The following is a 20,113-nucleotide window of genomic DNA, read 5'->3' on the forward strand; positions in this document are numbered from 1 at the left end:
TTGTAAAACTCAACATATTTTAACAAATCAATTGGCCATATTGAAAATAAATTAAGATCGAAGAGAAAACATCATCACAACTTCTTTAACATTCTCAAGGCTCAACTAATTCAAATCACCATGTCACAAAATCTCAAAATAAGGAGAAAGTCAGAGAAAACTACTCAGAACTCATGGGGAAGATACGACAAAACTCGGAATTTATATATAAAAGCAAAGTCATACAAACTACAATAAGTAAATACCACTTATCTCTAATTTCTCCCCAAGCAAACTCCTCAAAGTTTTTCTAAATCTCTTCCTTTCTTTACAGTACACAGAATTCTTTTTTGAAGCGACAAGGAGGAAGAAATCTCTCACTTTCCCTCCACTCTTACAATCTCTCGAAGAATTCCTCACAATCTAACCTTAAATTAAACTCTCTACACTCTACACACTCTACACCCTCTCTTCAACTTCCTCCCAAACTCCTCAATTTTTGGCCAAAAGTTTCTTTTAAAGTTGTAGAAGAGTTTTCTCAAGAGTTGCCTAAGCATCCCCTAAAAAATTATCCACATTCAACGCACCTGTTGAGATGACCTACAATCTTGCCGTCAGCGGCCTCGAGGGCGTCGTCGGCGGCCTTCTGGATTACTTGATTCTAAACTCTCGTGAAAAACCTATCGTCTGCGTCGTTGGGCTCATCGTCAGCGCCCTAGTTCAAATCTTCATATTTTGGTCCTTTTCACTCCAAATTCGCTCCTTTTTGTATCTTTTTGCTCCAATGACCATAATTCAACATACCTGCAACAAAACATTAAAAATACCTTTCTTTAAAGTGCAATATCATCAAAATCAGTATAAAATATGTATAAAAATCTCAACATATTTTCCTTTGGTCAATAATGTAATTTTTAATCCTCCAATTAACTAAAAAATATTAAATCTTCTGAAAGAAGTGGGCACCATTAGTACTTCTACTATGCTCCTCCATTACAGCCTTGCTCTGCTTCAAACTTTTAACTTCTTCCTTAGCCACAACTGCTAATAAGAGTGAGAACAGAGATTAAGATTGTAATAAATATCTTATCATATGTGCGGCCTTAGGTATGTAGTTTTGTGGTTATTTCTAGGTGCTCCATATTTGTCTTGAGGTTTATATATAGAACCAATGCACAAATTATGAGGTGCTTAATTTTTATTTGTAATTCCTATTTTTATGGTATCAAATATTATTTGTTCTTGAGGTTAGCCCCATTTGTATATCCTTTTTGGCCCTTCTTTTTACTATTTCCCCTCTTTCAAGCCACATAGTATATTATTATTTTTTATTTTTATTTTCCATCCATGCTCTCTCCTCTCTTCTGCACTTATTATTTATTTCCAATGACAAGCTACCACTCAGAGATTAAAGCGTTGGCTGACAACATTCAACAGTTGGTTCCAATACTGATCAAGAGGAAGTCATTCTCTACACTCTCAATGATCTGTTAGCCACATATCAAGCCTTCTAAAACAATTATTTATACTAAACTTTATTGTATCAGTGTGGATGATCTCTATTCCCTTCTTTGCAATTAAGAAATCAATTTGGGAAATGAAAAATCCAAAGATGTTGTGGTAACTGATAATCATATACATTTTTAATCATTAGAGGTCGTCATAATTTATGAATAAAGTGACGTGGCAGAGGAAACATGCACATTAAAAAGGGTGCTACTGTGAACTTCAGGGGCAACAAATAAGAGCCAACCTACCATTATGTGTCAAATTTGTAATAAGATTGGTCACTCTACTTTGTTTTGTTTGCATCGAAAAATTTAGAGTATACTCTGACAATACCACCCTAAGCTCTCACTAATACCTCTAAGAAATTGGTGTTAGATTAAGGTGCAATGGCCCATCTCATAAGAAATATGAGTAAACTTAAAATAGCTAAACTTTATCATAACAATGAACAAGTTTTTTTTTTTGGTAACGGACAAGCTATTCCAATTCAACATCAAGGTGAGGGGAATTTCCCCACACCTCAACGTAAGCTTAAAATATCACAAATCTTTCATGTATCCTTCATATCCCATAATTTACTCTCAATTCAACAACTTACTAATGATAATAATGTTACCATTTCATTTGACTCATATGGCTTTTCTATTGCTAACACACAGAATCAGTAGGTTTATCTCAAGGGGCACGATTCTAAGGGTCTCTATCTAATTACTTTTTAGCAAAATCATCTAGCTCTTGTGGCTTCAATTACAAAATTCAATGTTACTAGCTCTTTAACCACCACTAATTCACATCTTACTTCAACAAGTCCTTCTGTCCCCATGTCAAATCATCGTCATATGAATAAGTTTCTTGCAAATGTTTAACGTCTTAATTCTACATCTAATTCTCCATCAGCATGACTTATCTTAAATCCTATTCATTCTATGCTTAAAAGATCTAAGACTGGTCACCCTAAACCTATAAAAAAACTTAATCTAGCACATGGTATTACTTTAATTTTATATCCAACGTGCTTTAATTAAGCTACCAAGAAAGTTCAATGGAGGGAAGTTATGGCTAAGAAATTGCAAGCTCTTCAACAACAAAGAACTTAAGTATCTATTCCTCCCTGCTGGTCAAACCATTCTTGGGTCTAAAGTGACATATACCACTAAATTCAAAAATAATTGTTAGATTGCTTGGTTTAAAGCTAGAATTGTGGCTCAAGGCAAAAAAAAAAGAGTTTGGGATAAATTACTTTGAAACATTTTGTCCAGTTACTAAAATTCATACTATTAGGATATTGTTCACTATAACACTTCATAATAACTAGGAGAAATTGCAATTTGATGTTTCATACACATTTTTACATAATATTCTTCAAGATACCATATACATGCATCAACCACAAGGCTTTCATGACACTATCATTTCAAACATGTTCGCCTTCTCAAAAAGGCCCCTTATGGTCCTAAGAAAGCTCCAAAACAACGTTTTAATATAATATCTACATTTTTTTTTATTGAGAATGACTTTACTAATAGTAAAGTTGATCAATTTTTGTTCATATCTCTTTAGGATAAAGAAAAAATATTTATTTTGATTTATGTTGATGATATCTCAGTTACAGGGAATTGTACCAATGATAAGTCCATTTTTATTTCTAACATTGATTTAATATTTCAACTCAAACTAATAGGACCTGTGGCGTGTTTCTTGGACATTTAAGTCATAAAGATGCAAAATGAATATTTTTTAAAATAGCAAAGTCATGCTAAACAACTTTTGAGTTTGGCTAGTACGCAAAATTGCGAGGCAGTGGCTACTCCCTTACCAAGGATTCAATTCACCCAAACAAGATGGAGTTATTTCATAATCTTGGTTTCTGCCTATAATTGAGAGGATCTTTGCACTACTTAACTATTACTAGACCAGATATATCTTTTGTTGTCAATTATTTATCTAAGTATAAGCATTAATCGATGTTTTATTATTTCTAACTCCTTATAAGACTTTTCAAACTTATTCAAGGGACTCTGAGATATAGCCTGGTAATTCATAAGGGTGGTGTAAATTTAAGGACGTACGTGGATGCTAACTAGATAAGTGATGAAAGTGATCGAAAATCTATAAATTGGTTTCCCTTTTTTCTTGGACAAACATTGATTTTGTGGAACTTTAATAAGCAAATTACAGTTGCTAGATTATCTACCGAAGTAGAGCATATAGCTCTGGCTAAGACTACCACCGATATTTGTGGTGGCTTATATAGGAATTCAATTTCACATCATACATCCTACTTTGATATACTACGATAACATATCTACAATCTCTCTTGCTAATAGTCCAGTATTTCAAGCATGGACAAATAACGTTGAAATCATTCATCTTTTCATCAGAGATCATATAAATTTGAAACATATTCTTGTTCATCATATTACCAATGAATGATATACTCACCAAGCCATTACCAATATTGCGATTTCATCTACCTCGGATGAAGCTAACATTTCGACAACCTATTAGCTTAAAGGGGAGTAATATAAGTAAGAACTTAACAAAAGATTGTGATAGATAAGTAATCATATATGTGGCCTTAGGTCTGTAGTTTTGGAGTTATTTCTAAATGCTCCATATTTGTCTTGAGGTCTATATATAAGACCAATGCATGCATTGTGAGGAGCTTAATATTCATTTTTAATTGATGTTCTTTAACTTCAACATGGGTGAAGAGGAGAACAATGACGACGCCATTGGCAACCAACTTCGCACAAAAAATGAAATGATATTCTTCACAACAATAATAACCAAGAGATACACGCCGAGCATGACAGCGAGGTACAAAAAATAATAAAACATCTTGGCAGTAATCGTCACAACGGGGCTGCTCAATTCCACGCACATTGTACACAGACTGTTCTCCTCTTCTAGTGAGAAGTGGAGCAATGCTCGTTGCTTGCGAAGACGAAGGAAAAAGGAAACTACAGAAAGTCATTGTTGACCTTCACAAACCTTGCCGCCTTCCATGGAAAGGGAAAGATAGAACTTCAGAAGCACCATCACATGTAAGAAATGTAGTCACATAAGGAAAAAATAAGAGGAGTTAGTGATGATGATTGAGATGGTGCACGAAGCAGGATAGCAAAATGGTGACGACATTGTAGATTTGTGGCACATATATCTTTGGGGTGTTAATTTTGTTATATTGAGGTGCTAAATAGGTAAAATAAAGAATTTTGAATATTATGTATGTAAATACCCCATTTATAAATTGGGGTTTTTTTTTTAATATTTTCATCTTTTTTTTTTTTAATAGCCAACAAAAGTACTCATTGACTGTCCTTTCGTTTTGCGGCCTTACCAAAATATCCGGGATGCTTGCCCTGTTACCTATCGAATTCTGCACTTGCGGTGCATGATCTGCGCACGCTTCCCGATCTCCATTTGGAGTTTTTCCAATTTTTCTAACAACATCCGTTGAGTTGACAACCACATCTCGCCTTATCTCTTCCATGGCGTCATTTTAATTTGAGCGCTCATTTCTTTGGCTTATCCTACATTTTTTTGGAGGAGCAGGTATCTTCCCTCTACTACTTCCCACTTCTCAATGATGCAGCAAAACTACGAGGCTTCGCTGCGCATCGCAAGGATCGCCGCCCATCTCAATCCTCTCACCTCGCAGGTTCCGTTCATTTCCCTCTCCTCCCATAGTAAAAGGTCTCTATTTTGATTTATTCTATGTTTATTCATGGGATAACTAGTGTTTTGCTTCTTTGTTAGTTTCCTGTTTCGGCGTTTGTTTGGTTTTTAGCTGTGATGCCGAGGTACTTCTCTCGCGAAAGTTGAATTCTTGCTGACGCTTGTTGTTTTGATACCTGATAGCTTTATAAGTCGTTCCATGATGATTATTCTTATAAAAAGTTCAAATTTTGTTCAAATCTTGTGGAGATTTCTTGATTTTATCGTTTCTGATCTATTTCTCCAATTCTTTTGGTGAGGAATTGGGTTTTCATCTATGTTTTTGTACTGAAGCATTTTTGATGGATATATTACTAAACTGGAAATATGTTCCAATTATTGCTTTCTTAACCGAAGACTTACTTTATAATAGCTTTTCGATATTTTCGAAGTTAAAATTTTGACTCCTGTGCATTAAGCATTACTGCTTCTGATGGAGCCTGATATGTTCCAAGCTAATTTTTTCACACAGAAATTAGGGCAAAACAAATCTCTTTCTTCAATAACAAAAACACCTATAATGCCCTTAGGGTAATAAAAGAAAAAATTTCTCTTAGGTTAGGCGTTGGAATAACAGTACTCCCTATCTAAAGAAGCACCTTGTCCTCAAGGTGGATAAAAGAAAACTGCTATAGTATTGAGCTCCCCTCCCTCTTTGTCAAATACTGTGAGAACTTGTAATGTACGATCTTGTAATGGTATTTTGGGGCAAATTTTTTATCACACCAAAAACATAGCCGCTTTGCTCGTTTTTTCTGAATCTTTGTACTTGTAAGGTATTTGAATATCGCCATCGGTTTGGGCCCATTATTCATGTCCCGAGGAGTCTCTCTCTGATTATTAACGGTTTGAGTTTTTGGTATTATCATGGTTGTAGCATTTCTATAGGATGCTCCACTTGTGATGCTCCTTTTAGTCATTTCAATTGCATTTTTATTTTTAGCAAATTCCACTAATTCCATAATTTCTCCAATATTCATGGTCTCAACAGACAACATGCTACAATGCCGGGTTTTAGACCCTTTAGGAAATTTTCCATCAATATTGCTTCATAATTCCCCCCAGGCTTTCCTAAAATAGTTTGATTCTCTCCCTATATTTTATGACAGTCTTGCCTAATTCAAGACAAAGATTTACTCGTGTAGGTCTCCTTCTTGAATGACTCAGAAATGTTCCAAGAAGCAATTCTTAAATTTCTCCCACGATTAAATCGAGTATCTAGCCTCTCTCCAGTGAAACTATGTTAGGACTTTCTCTTCCAAACATAGCCTTATCTTCCTAAGGTTTTCCTTCCCATTTGAACCATTTACTATGAAATATCGTTCCACTTGATACACCCACCCATGCGCACTTTTCCCCTAGAAGACTGACATATGCAATTTCCTAACCTTAGCACTCCCCCCAACTTCCTCTCCTTCCGATGTTTCCCCAATATATCTAGGGTAAAACTCTCTCCTTCGACCATCTTCAAACGCCATCTTGGCTTCTCCTATTTCTTCTTCATGCCCCTCCATACTTCTTGCATAACCCCTCCAAGTTTCAGCCCAACTCCATTCATCAAAAATCTCTATTCCCGGTTCTTTGATAATGGATATTTTCCTTCTTATATTCCTCTCGTTCAATCTCTCTCTTTGGATTCAACCAAGGGTTCTCCGGTCAACCCTTGGTTAGAGTTTGTAAATTGAATCACCAACAATATCTTGGATTTAATATCTATAAGTTTCCATATCATCCCAAATTTAAGTTGACTCACATCTTCCTCCAATTTATTTTCCAAATCATTACTTTTGGCCACCATTACTCCAAAAACTGGTTTCAATCATGAAAGAGGAACTACTGTATGTTGAAATATTGTTGATAGCTTCCAAAGTAGTTTGAATCATGTCTGTACCAATTCAATTACAACTGTACTTTGCAGAACCCTATGTGCAGTGATCGTGCTGTTTGTACACCATGATCTTGTCATTTGCATCCCAACTAACTTTTTCCGTGACTGAATTACACAAATTAGGTCACGGAGCATATGCCTTGATCCGTCTTTGCTTCCCAGCTAGCTCTATCGATCTCGTTAGCTTACCTATTAGCTCGTAACGTGACTGTCCGTACCTCCTTTCAGTCGTATATGCCGCAATCCCAATGCTATTGTCTTGCTCAGTTCTTGTATTGCAATTATGTACGCCACCATCCCTTTGTTGCTTCCTGTGGTTGTTTCGACACTGGAAGCCATGATCTAATCATTTAAATGAGAGTGTATCGTGATTTTCCAAACGCTGTAAGCACCGATCAAATTCCCAAAATCGAATGCTTTGATAGCACTTGATACGATCAAAGTCAATTAAATTAGGGCAAAACAAAATTCTTTCTTCAATAGCACAAACACAACACATAAAGGATAAACGCCTACAATTTGAGGTATGTGATCTCTCATAAATACTACAATTTGAGGTATGTGATTTTTCATAAATCCTACAATTTGAGAGGTAGGAATTCTCTCTCAAACCCTAACCCTAAGACTCAAGACACAATATCCTTCATAACTCTAACCCAAAACTATTAAGTCCTATTTATACCAAACAATATTTAATAATAAATGACTAAATTACCCTTAGGCTAATAAAAGATAAATTTGCCCTCAAGCTACGCACCGTTGTAACATATCCCTTACTGTTTACTCGATGATTATTTCCATAAAAAATGAAAGACAAATTACATAAATGCTAAATTGCAACTCATGTTTCTTTTTAACGGTTGATTGATCTGCGGTTTATATTCTTGAAGGTGGAGGAAGTCAACTTACTTCATGGCTCAAATTGCCGCTCCAAGGGTGGTTCTTCAGGGTTCAAAGTGGCAGTATTGGGTGCTGCTGGAGGTATAGGACAACCTCTTGCCATGCTGTTGAAATTAAACCCTCTTGTATCAGTTCTGCATCTCTATGATGTTGTCAACACTCCTGGTGTCACTGCTGATATCAGTCATATGAACACTAGTGCCGTGGTATTTCCTTCATTCCTTAGTTGTTGTTCTCCTTAATTTTAATTTTAACATTATTCATCCATGCAAGATAGTTGGGATTAGTAGACTTGCTGATATTGAATGAATTTATCTATCCCTATTGGATTGCATTCAGCCAAATGAACTTTTGGATTATGTATTGGTGTACTTGCAATTTAATGCATGAGGGATGCTATTTATCTATTGGCTTATCAATTGGTATTATCGAGTATTGTAGTTAGTTTAACCTTCATATTTAGTACAGGATTGTACGGAGTCTAAAACATATTAGTAACACTAAATTAGCTTTGGTTAGTTTTGAAATCTTATATTTTGGGGGCTAGTTTAAATTGTATATTTTTTTCCATTGTGTGACACTTTACCATAACCAACTTTGGCATTTAGTGATTTAGAATATCAATATTTAACAGTTCCATATTAGGACAAACTTTTAATTTTATTGTCAAGAATTCGTATTTGTAGTAATGTTCGACCATGGCTTGGGCAGGTACGTGGATTCCTGGGTCAACAACAATTGGAGAGTGCACTCACTGGAATGGACCTTGTCGTCATCCCTGCTGGTGTTCCAAGAAAGCCTGGAATGACTAGGGATGACTTGTTTAAGATTAATGCTGGCATCGTTCGAACACTCTGTGAAGGGATCTCAAAGTGTTGCCCGCATGCAATTGTGAACTTGATTAGCAATCCTGTGAACTCAACTATTCCAATTGCTGCGGAGGTATTTAAGAAAGCGGGTACCTATGATCCCAAGCGTTTGTTGGGTGTGACGACACTCGATGTAGTGAGAGCCAACACTTTTGTGGTAGGAAACAGATTTGTGTTTTTATTTTGCATTCTATTTAGTCAAATTTTAACTATGAATAGTTGTTGCATAACTATCTAAGATGAAGTGGAATTCTTTCTTTATATTGAAAGTTGTAACCTTGCATGATGATAGATCATTACATCCATTTTATCTCATGGACATCTCAGGCAGAGGTTTTGGGAATTGACCCAAGGGAAGTGAATGTTCCCGTGGTTGGCGGTCATGCAGGGGTTACAATATTGCCTTTGTTGTCACAGGTGTGCCACTTGTTCTCAGCCTTCTTATTGCTTTGTTTTTTGTTTCTCATGGACTGTATTTTTTTGTCTTTTGTATTTTGAGAACTTTGCTTCGAGTTTTGGATGGTTTATATCTATGCAGGTGAAACCTTCTTGTTCTTTAACCTCAGAGGAAATCAGTTATCTTACGGACCGCATACAAAATGGTGGAACTGAAGTTGTTGAGGTAAAATGAGTGTCTAATACGGATTATATATATATATATATATAAGCAAATCTACAAAACAAAACATCTCTAGTCCAAATTTATTTTTGGGATGTATTATATGAAGATGCATGCTTATGCCGGCAAAACTGTCTATGTGGGTCCTTTATGACTAAATTTCCTGTACATGGAACTCCTACCATTTTCCTATACTATCATTTATTTACTTGAGGCAACATTTAACCCTGCAATAATAAGAGCGTTGAAAGTGTCCCCAGTCATGCTAAAATTGGAGAAATTTAACTTTTGATGATCGTAGCGGTTCTTAGGTACAAGATGAGAAAATAACCTGATTGAATATTTATATTTTAGGTTGACAATGCTAAACATTTCATAAATAGTGTAGAAAACATCTTTCTATATGGGTTATAGTGATATATTGTGAAGGTTTTAGTTTCCACGAGTTGTTTTTTGTTCAAATCTATATCAAAGTGGATAATAGTACCGTATTTAAGATGAAAGGTGAGTTTAGTTTCTAATGCACTACTGGTAGCCATTACTCATTGGCCTGAGGATTTTGACTTAATGAGTCTCCATCAATAAGTATATGGTCGTAGAGCAAACAATTTTCATGCAAGATCCATGGGTAGAGTAGGCTCTTAGTGCATGATGCTAGATTCTAATGAAAGTTCTTTTGAGAGGGGGGGTTCATAATCGATTCATAGATAATTCTTATAAGAGAGTCAGTTATTAAGATATATATTAGAGTAAAAAATAGTCACGCATTAGAAACAAAAGTTATGTTCTTAGTGTAATACTAGTGGCCATTATCCAAGATTAAGCTTTTGAATTAATGCACATACATAGATAAGCATATACGACGTGAGAACACAACATGGAACATTTGAAATTTGTGGTGCGGCCGTGTTTATGGAAAAGCCATTTGAAACATGGGCAAAATCACGATATGTGTACAGCCCTACCCTCAAGTCTCTCGTGATTGTTGTCGTCCCCTTTCTCGAGCTGCTCTCCCCTCTTTTGTCTCTCGTGTTTATCTCGATCCTCTTTGATCTATGACTAGGGTTTGGTTCCTTTCTCTTCTCCTCTCTCTCCCCTCTGTTCTTCGATGCGTTCAGGATCATTGGTTGGTGGTTGTTGCTGCGAGCTTGCCTTTCCCTATATCTTTCCCTCCCCCCTTGTTCTTCGGCTGGGTTTGGATCATTGACTCTCTGTTGCCATCATGCCATTCTCTACGACCTTCTATTGAGGAATTTTGTTTTATGGTTGAAATTTTCGGGTCTTTGTTGTGCTGTGATGCTTTTGGTTTGTTGTGCTGTGATATTGGAATTTGGGATTTCTCTAGGTTATTTGTGCTGATGATGTTGGAATTTGGAATTTTTGTTTTCTATGCTTTATCCGGTTGTTTGTGTTGTTGGATTTGGAGTGTTGGTTTGTGCTGTTAGATTTTGCAATTTTATAGGATCTCTGTTATACTTTCAGTTTGATTGTCTTTATTCCCCGTTCGCTTTCCGATTGATAGATTTGAATGATTGTGCTGTGTTGTTGGTTGTCGTCCGAAATTTGGTGGTGGTTGTGATTGAATGTGAACATTATTTGGAATACAAATGGCTTATGTGTTAGTGCTATATTGCCCTTGTTAGTAGCAGTAGTGATTGTGGTGGTTTCCCAAGATGATGGATTAGGATGTGTTGGTGTGGATGTAGTGGTGTGTGGTACGGAGATAGTGTTGTAGGGTGGTGGTGTGGTGTAGATGTGGTGGTATGTGTAGTCAAGGTTGTGATGTGTCGGTGTGTATGTGGCGGTGTGTGCTATGGAGGTGGTGTTGTAGGGTGGTGGTGTGGTGTGGATGTGGTGATGTGTGTTTTGGAGGTGGTGATGTGTCGGTGTGTGGTATGGAGGTGGTGTTGTAGGGTGGCGGTATGGTGTGAATGTGGTGGTGTGTGCTGTGGAGGTGGCGGTGTCACATGTCGGTGTGTGGTATGAAAGTGGTGTTGTAGGGTGGTAGTGTGTCTTGTGGAGGTGGTGTCATGTGTGTGAATGTGTTGGTGTGTGATATAAAGATGGTGTTTTCGGGTGGTGGTGTGTTGTGGATGTGGTAGTGTGTGGAGTGGAGGCTGTTTAGGGTATAGGGTTGTGATGATATTATGACATTGCTATTTCCCTCTGAGTTGTGATAAATATTTTTTATGGCAAATATTTATGTTGATTAAATCTTTTCATGCTAATAATACGATAATTAAAAAAAACCGGTTCATCTTCTATGTGGGATAAAAATGCAAAAATAATATTTTGCGATCTTTGCCTTAAGGAGGTCAAATTGTGAAATAGGGTGGTGGTGTGGTGTGGATATGGTGGTGTGTCTTGTGTAGGTGGTGGCGTCATGTGTGTGAATGTGTCGGTGTGTGGTATAGAGATGGTGTTGTCGGGTGGTGGTGTGCTGTGGATGTGGTAGTGTGTGGTGTGGAGGTTGTTTAGGGTTTAGGGTGGTGATGATATTATGACATTGTTATTTCCCTCTGAGTTGTGATAAATATTTTTTACAGCAAATATTTATGTTGACTAGTTCATTTCATGCTAATAATACTATAGTTGAATCCGATTCATCTTCTATGTGGGGTAAAAATACAAAAATAATATTTTGCTACATTTGCCTTAAGGATGATCGAATTGTGAAATAAGCCAACAACCTATTTCAACAAGACGGACAGACAAAATATTATTAAAAAGTTAAAGAAAAGTACATATAAGGAGTACGATAGGATACAATTAAAAAATAAATGGGATCATCTAAAAAAGAATTGAAAATTTTGGAAAGAATTGATGCGAGGATCCACGATTTTGGGTTAGGATCCGATAAAATGAACAATTGATGCCTCGAAGGAATGGTGGACAGAGAGATTGGAGGTGAGTATTTATAAAACGTCCACTACTTTTATCAAAATTTTCAATTTTTTTAGATGCATCAACATATCCTATGACTTTTTAGGTGGTATCAGTTGTGGAAAAATGTAAATATAGTGGCATCGATCCTGAGCTGGAAGAGAAATTCGATCGTATGTTTGATGATGTCGTGGCAACAGAAAGTAATGCATGCGCTCGTAGTGAGGCAGAGTTTGGTGGCATTGCTGAAAACATGAATGCTGAACAAACAATGATTCGAGTGAAGGCTCTAGCCCGAACTTCAATAAAGTTGAATCCATCAGTCCAATAAAGCGTCCCACGGTTGAGAAAAAGAAAAAAAAAGTGCTGCTTTCATTAGAAGCCAAATTTCATAGTTGATGGCTTCATGCATCAATGACCCAGGCCCATCACAAGCAACGTCCATTCAATTGATCATGCAAATTTTGGAGGTAATTTCAGAAATTTATGAGGTCATGTTGTATTTGTTCTCTATGAAGTTGTTTGAAGACATGACCCATAGAGAGTTTTTAATGATGATGACACCTGACCGTAGGGTGCATTATTTATGTTATTTTCATGTGAACAGGAAAACTTGAGGGACGCTTGAATTTCATTTATTCTAGTTGGACATTTTATATTTTCTTTTTGATGGGCCGCTGTTCACGCTGCTTTGGTTTTTTATTTTTTCATTGAGACGTTAATGCTTGTTTGCTTTTTTTATTTTTTTATCGCGTTGTTTTACATTTGCTTTTCCACTTTTATTTGAATGCGGTATTTGTTTATATAATTATATGATAGTAGCTAGATTAGTGATTCTTATGTGTTAGCTACATGGATGTAAATAGAGAAATATGCAGAAGTAGAATTGCGGCTGCATTATGTTTGATGTATTGGTATTATAACTCATACATAGTTGGCTCTTCTTGCATGAAATCCTCGCACATTAGTGAAAAGCGGGTTGAGGAGTTGTTTGCAGACCATTGAACAAGATTAAATAATATGTTCCGTATGACACAACCCGTATTCATCGATCTTTTAGAGAAATTATATGGGAATCATGAACTTCATGGCTCCTCCCGGATGACTTCACAAGAGAGTTATTGTACACTCTAGATATTATCACATATTGAATTTATGAGAGGAGTCATGAAATGATTTCAACACTCATCTGAAACAATCTGTACATATTTTTTAGTTGAATTGAATGTATTAGTCTGTTTTCATTAGAATTTATCAAACCAAGTGTCCCAACATTTGAAAAGACTCCCATAGAGATTTCGCATGACGGGTGGTATATGCCACATTTTCAGGTAATTTTACTTATTCATTACAAACAAATATTGAATACAGTAATTTAGTTAATCTTGTTTAACATTTTAGAACTATATTAGAAGGATCAATGGAACACATGTGGATGCATGTATTCCAAATAATGAGAAAATCGCATTCATCGGGTGATGCGATTCACCAATGCAAAATGTCATGTATGTATGCGACTTCAACATGTACTTCACTTTTGTCATGACGGGTTGGGAGTACATTGCCCATGACAGTCAGATTTTCAAATTTGCAACACAAACTAAGAAATACAACTCATCTACCTCTAAATTTGCTTAAGATCAAACTTGTCTGATATTGTTCTTACTACAGTACTAATCATTATATTAATATTAGATAAATATTATTTGATTAATACTGGATATCCATTACAAAGAGGGTACCTGAAGCTCTATCCTGATATGAAATATCATATACATGTCTATGAGAGAGCCAACAATCACTCGGGGAAGAAGAGAAATGCTCAACAAGAGTAGTCTTCCTTAAGCGATGTCACTAAAAGAATATTTGAAGTTTGGAAGAAAAAATGCGTCATGCTGCACGATATGCCTATATCTTCGTTTTCCAAACATCTGTAGATTGTGCTCATCATGATGGCTCTCCACAACTATATTTTACAACATTTTTCATGTAGCGACATTGAGTTCAGTAGGACTGATGAAGATCATTCACATGTCCCTGCTGAGACATAAATATCGTCTTTGACAATCTGTTACAAGCCGAAATTGATGTGCTCGAGACTTGTGCTCAAGATGGGGAAGGTGCAAGCGAGAGAGTAGAGTTGAGGGTACGAATTACGGATTGTATGATTGGAGGCTGAATGGGGGTAATGCCTATTTTTGTTGTTATTTTATTTGTAATGTGTGTTGAAAATATTTATTGTTTATTGTATCAGTATTTTATACATGTCATGCATATTTCTTTTTTTTATACATTTGTTTGTTATTTTAATATTTTATACAAGTCATGTATATTTCTTTTCCTTATGCATGTATTCATTCCCACTTGGATGACCGATGAGACAACCATGAGTAATAAATGTAATCTAAATATTGAATGTTTTTTTTATGGGTTTTGGAGGTCTATGATGAAACATTCAATCTTAAGGGTTCTAGATGACTTATATGTCGCTATTAGTTGTATCATATCTGAAATTCCAATTAAGGTAACCAAGTTCCTCTCTTTAATTCCAATGGAATGTTTATATTATATGAATAGTTGGAGTGATATTAATTTGATAGATTTTAATTAAAAATAGACTTAATTAGTTTGGATGTTATAGCGAAGGGCAAAAAATAGATTTGATGAGTATATAAACATAGTGTTGAGGATTGAGAAGAAAAATCAATAAACCTATGATAACATGATAAAGGTCGTTCAAAAAGATTTGTGAAGAATATGTTTAACATCTCAGATAGCATTTCATAAAAAAAAAATAAATGATGAATAAAAGTATATCATTGCAGCCCAAGTAAAAATTTTGCGGGATATCAATATAGCCCGTAATTTTAGATCAAGTTATGTGTGAATGATATTTCTGTGATAAAAGGAATGTATATGCATGTGTGTGTGTGTGTGTGTCCGTGTTTGTGACTTTGTCTATGTATATACATGTGTGTGTGTGCGCCTGTTTGTGTCTGTATATATACATGTGTACATGTGTGTGTGTCTGTCCGCCTATATATATATATATATATATATATATATACATATGAGTGTGTTTGTGTATTTTATGGATACATCCATACATATACATATATATGCATATAGATATAGTATGATATATTTAAATGTATAGATGTTTCCATAAAACACATCTACCTATATATATATATATATATATAACAAAAAAGGGGAAATCTATTAACAGAGGGGGTTACAATTCTAAGATAGGGAGCCTCAAGAAGGTCCCCATTCAGCAAAAAAGTAAAATTGTGAAGAGGGGCTGAAGAAATAAGTGCCCCATTAGAGTTGCTTCCCTGTCTAGCAAGCCAGTTAGTAGGCCTATTGCCTTCTCTAAATATAAAAGAAAATTGAATGTGACAGGATTTCCTTAGAGAAAGGATGAGCTTGAGCCATTGGAGGATATGCCAGTGGGGGACACTTCACTATAGATCATTTGGAGGAGGTGAGAAGAGTCAGTTTCTACTACCAACTGGTCCCATTGTCTCAACACAACAATTTGTAAAGCCCGACTGACAACAGCAGCTTCACTCTCTAATGCATCTTGGGCAATCATGGGAGAGTGGAAAAACAGCTGATAGGCCCTAGGGGAGTCCCTAAAGACACCACCAAAACCAGCCCCAGTAGCAGAGAAGCTTCCAGCAGTATTGACCTTGATAATGGGATGGTTAGGCTTTTTCCAAAAAAACTTTGTTACAGAAAATCTGGGAGAAATGATGGATTGTTGAATGCTGCATATATCAGGGAAACCCTTGTATTTGATCATTTCAAACAGGAAAGCCTTACATTTGACAGATGTTTGAAGGGCAGATGATTTGGACTGGTTCTAGCCATCCAGATGAACCAGGCAGCAATAAAAGGATTGGGGCCTAGCTTGACAAGATGCCAACTTACCCAACAGGATGCAAAGTTCAACCAATCAAGCTTGAGCAGATCAACACCTAGATCTTTGGTAAATTCCTTCCAGACATTTTGTGCAAAGCTACATTCAAAGAAAAGGAAAGACATGGAAGGTGATAGAAATTCCTTATAGATTCCTCAGCAGAAATGCACAGATGGCACCTGGAAGGGCTTCTCAGCCCTTTTAATTTGAGTAAATCATCTACAGGAAGCATTTGGTGAAAGATTCTCCAGCAAAGGAAAGACATGGAAGGTGATAGAAATTTGTTCCAAAATGGTTTTATCCCAGGGAACTGAATCCCAACTAAAAATTTTGGTGTAGATAACTTTGGAGAGGGTCTTTATTTTACAAGAGTTCAAAATCAATTTGTCTTTGTGACTCCTATTGAATTTCACCTTTGAAATACAGAACAGATGTTGAGTCCACCATAGATTGAAGAATCCCATCAGACCAGTTTCCTCCTTCCTAGCAGTCAGCCACCAAAAGGTTGAGATTAATAGCAGGTGGTCTGGGATATAACAGATCTTGGGGGCACCAATTATCCAACCAAAAGTGGATATTGCCATTCCCCAGATCCCACATGTAGAGCTCTTCAGCTTGCTGTCTAACTTTAAGCATCTGCACCTAGATTCTGGAGTCCCCCAGTTTTTCGCTGATCAAATTAGGATGAGAGCTCCTGCAGTATTTCCCTTTCATAAATTGTGCCCAAAGAGATTCTTGCTGCCTGAATTTTATCCAGAGTTTGCACATGTTGACTTGTTAAAGCTGCTATCCAAGTCCCCCAGCTAAGGTAGGTTTGGTCACCTTCTGCCAACTTGCCCAATGAAGCTGATGTCTTTAGCCAGACCAAAGAAATCTATTGAAGCATCTTTCCAAATTTAGTTGGGTAGACTTTTTCATAGTAGTAACCTGGAGAATATAGGATGGAAATGACGTTAATATGCTTTTTAATAGGGTGATCCTTCCTCCATTGAATAAAAAAGAGTTGGTTCAACAATTGAGCTGAACATCAACTTTAGCCAGGACCTCATCAAATTGCACCAACTTAGTTCTGCCTTAATAAGTGGTACCCCAAGATACTTAGAAGGAAGGGAAGTTAGTGAAAATCCAGTAAACTGAGTAATCAGTTGTTTAACAGCAGTTCTTTTATTGAAGAACAAATTACATTTAGAGGGGCTGAAGTTCATACCAGAAGCTTGTTGGGACGGCTTAAGACATTGATGAACATTTTTTACAGCATTTTTATTAGCTTTGGAAAAAAAGATGATATCATTAACATAAAGAAGATTAGTAATCTCCAAGTTGGACTTGTGATGGTATTTGGAGTAAGAGTTATGCCTAAGGGCTCTGTCAATAAGTCTGGGAAATAGTCCATTGCTAATATAAATATAGAAGGTGAGAGGGGATCACCCTGTGAACCCCCCTAGATGCTGAGAAGTACCCATGGGATTGACCATTCAATAGAATAGAGTGAGCATTGCTTTGCAGCCATCTGGAAATGAGGGTACAAATTTCCAAGGAGAAGCCTCTAGCTTTAAGAATATCTTGGATAAAACCCCAGCTTATAGTGTCATAGGCCTTTTTCAAATCAAGCTTGTAAATAAGATTACCACCCCTACAAGGTTGATCCAAATCCAAGAAGAGTTCTTGTGCTAATAAGACATTATCAGCAATGGATCTGCCCTTCACAAATGCTGCTTGATTGGGCTTAATGAGGTGAATTAAATGAGGTTGAAGTCTGGCCACCCTGATTTTGCTGATGATCTTGCACAATACATTGGTGAAACTAATAGGTCTGAAATTGTTCCAATTGTTGTACTCAGTGGATTTAGGAATGAGAACATAGTTGGAAGAACAAAAGTAGTTAGGCAAAGAGGTTCCTATAAAGAAGCTCTGTATAACATTAATAACATCTCCTTTAACAATTGGCCAGGCCTTCTTGTAGACAGCTGAGGTAAAACCATCAGGACCAGCAGTCTTAGAGCTATCAATAGAGTTCAGTGCATCCCAAATTTCAGTTTCAGAAGGTATGTGAACAAGCTGGAGATCCTTGGTGTACATTTGGTACTCTAGAAATAAATGCAGTTCCACAGGTAGCCTGTTAAAAGAAGAAGCAGTGAGAAGATCTTTAAAAAAGTCAACAACATCCATTGCAATACCCCTGTAATCAGAAATCCAGCAGCCATCAACATTTTGGATCTTGTGAATGGTGTTACACTTCCTTCTGTACTTGATACAAGCATGGTAAAACTTAGTATTTCTATTCCGCCCGCCCCCCGCCCCCCCCCCGGAGCCTTTTGCCTCAGAAAATCTCTAGCCACTCAGTTGCAATAAGGACTCTTTCAGTGGCTTCAACTAAGGCTATTTCAGGAGCTTGTCCAGCAGCAACAATAGTTTCCAGGGCTGTCAGATTCATTTCTGCCAGATCAAAGTTTCCAGGGCTGATAGATTCATTTCTGCCAGATCGACATTTTTATAGACATCACCAAAGGAATTCCAGTTCCACTCAGTGAGAGCTTTGCCAATGGTTTTTTATAAGTGCCAGAGTTTGATAAGAGGGTTGTGATGTTGAACTCCCCCCCAATTTTCCTTAATAAAGTTTAGGAAATCAGGATGATCAGTCCACATAGTCTGAAATCTAAAAGGAGCTGTCCAGCAGAAGGGCAAGCATCGATAGAAAGCAGTAGAGGTCTGTGGTTTGAGGCAACCAAACTGATGTGGGAGACAAAAGTATGCAAATAGGTTTGGAATCAGAAATCATTAGCCAAGAACCTATCTAGCCTTTCCCAAATCTGTCCCCTTTTCCAAGTAAACTCAGGCCTTTGAAAATCAAGATCAAAAAGTTTAGCAGCTTGGTTATTGTCATTAAACTCAGTCAGCTTGTTGAGATTAAGAGTTTTGCCTCCAGTTTTCTCTAAGTAGGATGCAATACAATTAAAGTACCCACTCCCCCTCCCCCATCCAGGGGAAAGCGATGGAATTCCCTAAACCTTTTACAACTTCCCATAGGTCCCTTCTGGAAGCCCTATTGCAACCAACATAGACGATGGTGACTGTTCCAAATTTGCCCTCAATATCAAAAGTAAAGTGAACAAATTGGGGATCATTAATGAGGACTGACCAATTATCTCAGTTCTGCACATAATCTAGATCTTATTGTTAATATTATCAAAATGGGAAAATCCATAGATCTTTTTAAGATTTTTTGGGAGTTTTTAAGAACCATAGGTTCCGAAAGTGCAATACACTAAAGTTTATGTTTTCTATTAAGATAAAGAAGTCTCTTTATGGAGAGTGGGTGAGCCACACCCAAATATTCCAACAAAGGAAGTTAATCATAATGAGAAGTTTTTGTTCTCCCCCTGGTGAGTCTGGTGAGGGAGTCCCTTCTAGTAGAATAAGAGCAGCAAACTTCAAGAACAAAGGTATCCCCTTGGTGGTCAACCACAGCCATAGGGTTCTTCTTCTTCTTCCTAGCTTTTTGAAGTTGCCAATCCTCTTTTAACACTTTTTGCATGAACTCTTAAGGAGGAGAAGCCAATGGGCTTACAGGATTGGAATCATTGGGATGAATGTCAGTTTGATCACCCCCCAATGTGGGGAAGGCAACCAATTGTCCTACTGCCTCCTCCACAAGGGAAATGTTGTTGGAGTCATGTAGATTGGGGGAGGATTCCATAGGGTGAGGCTCAGAAGCAGGCTCCACAATGGGAAGTGAGTCATCATCTACATTTGGTGCCCGTATTGAGAATTGGTTATTTTGGGAAGGAGCGGTGATTATCTTGGTGGTTGGGGGTGTTGGG

General features: G+C 36.9%; 1 protein-coding gene across 1 annotated transcript in view; it reads left to right on the forward strand.

Moving 5' to 3' along the window:
- Positions 1 to 4,807: 4,807 nt before the first annotated feature.
- LOC110039052 (malate dehydrogenase, glyoxysomal) overlaps positions 4,808 to 20,113 on the forward strand; it is a 32,422-nt gene continuing 17,116 nt past the window's right edge. The window contains exons 1-5 of the mRNA XM_020743999.1: positions 4,808 to 5,152; positions 7,987 to 8,202; positions 8,708 to 9,022; positions 9,193 to 9,282; positions 9,404 to 9,487. Coding sequence (XP_020599658.1) covers positions 5,078 to 5,152; positions 7,987 to 8,202; positions 8,708 to 9,022; positions 9,193 to 9,282; positions 9,404 to 9,487 — 780 coding nt within the window. The 5' untranslated portion in view covers positions 4,808 to 5,077. The remainder of the gene's footprint in view (positions 5,153 to 7,986; positions 8,203 to 8,707; positions 9,023 to 9,192; positions 9,283 to 9,403; positions 9,488 to 20,113) is intronic.

Source organism: Phalaenopsis equestris, unplaced genomic scaffold (assembly GCF_001263595.1).
Source record: "Phalaenopsis equestris unplaced genomic scaffold, ASM126359v1 Scaffold234953, whole genome shotgun sequence".
Classification (NCBI taxonomy): domain Eukaryota; kingdom Viridiplantae; phylum Streptophyta; class Magnoliopsida; order Asparagales; family Orchidaceae; genus Phalaenopsis; species Phalaenopsis equestris.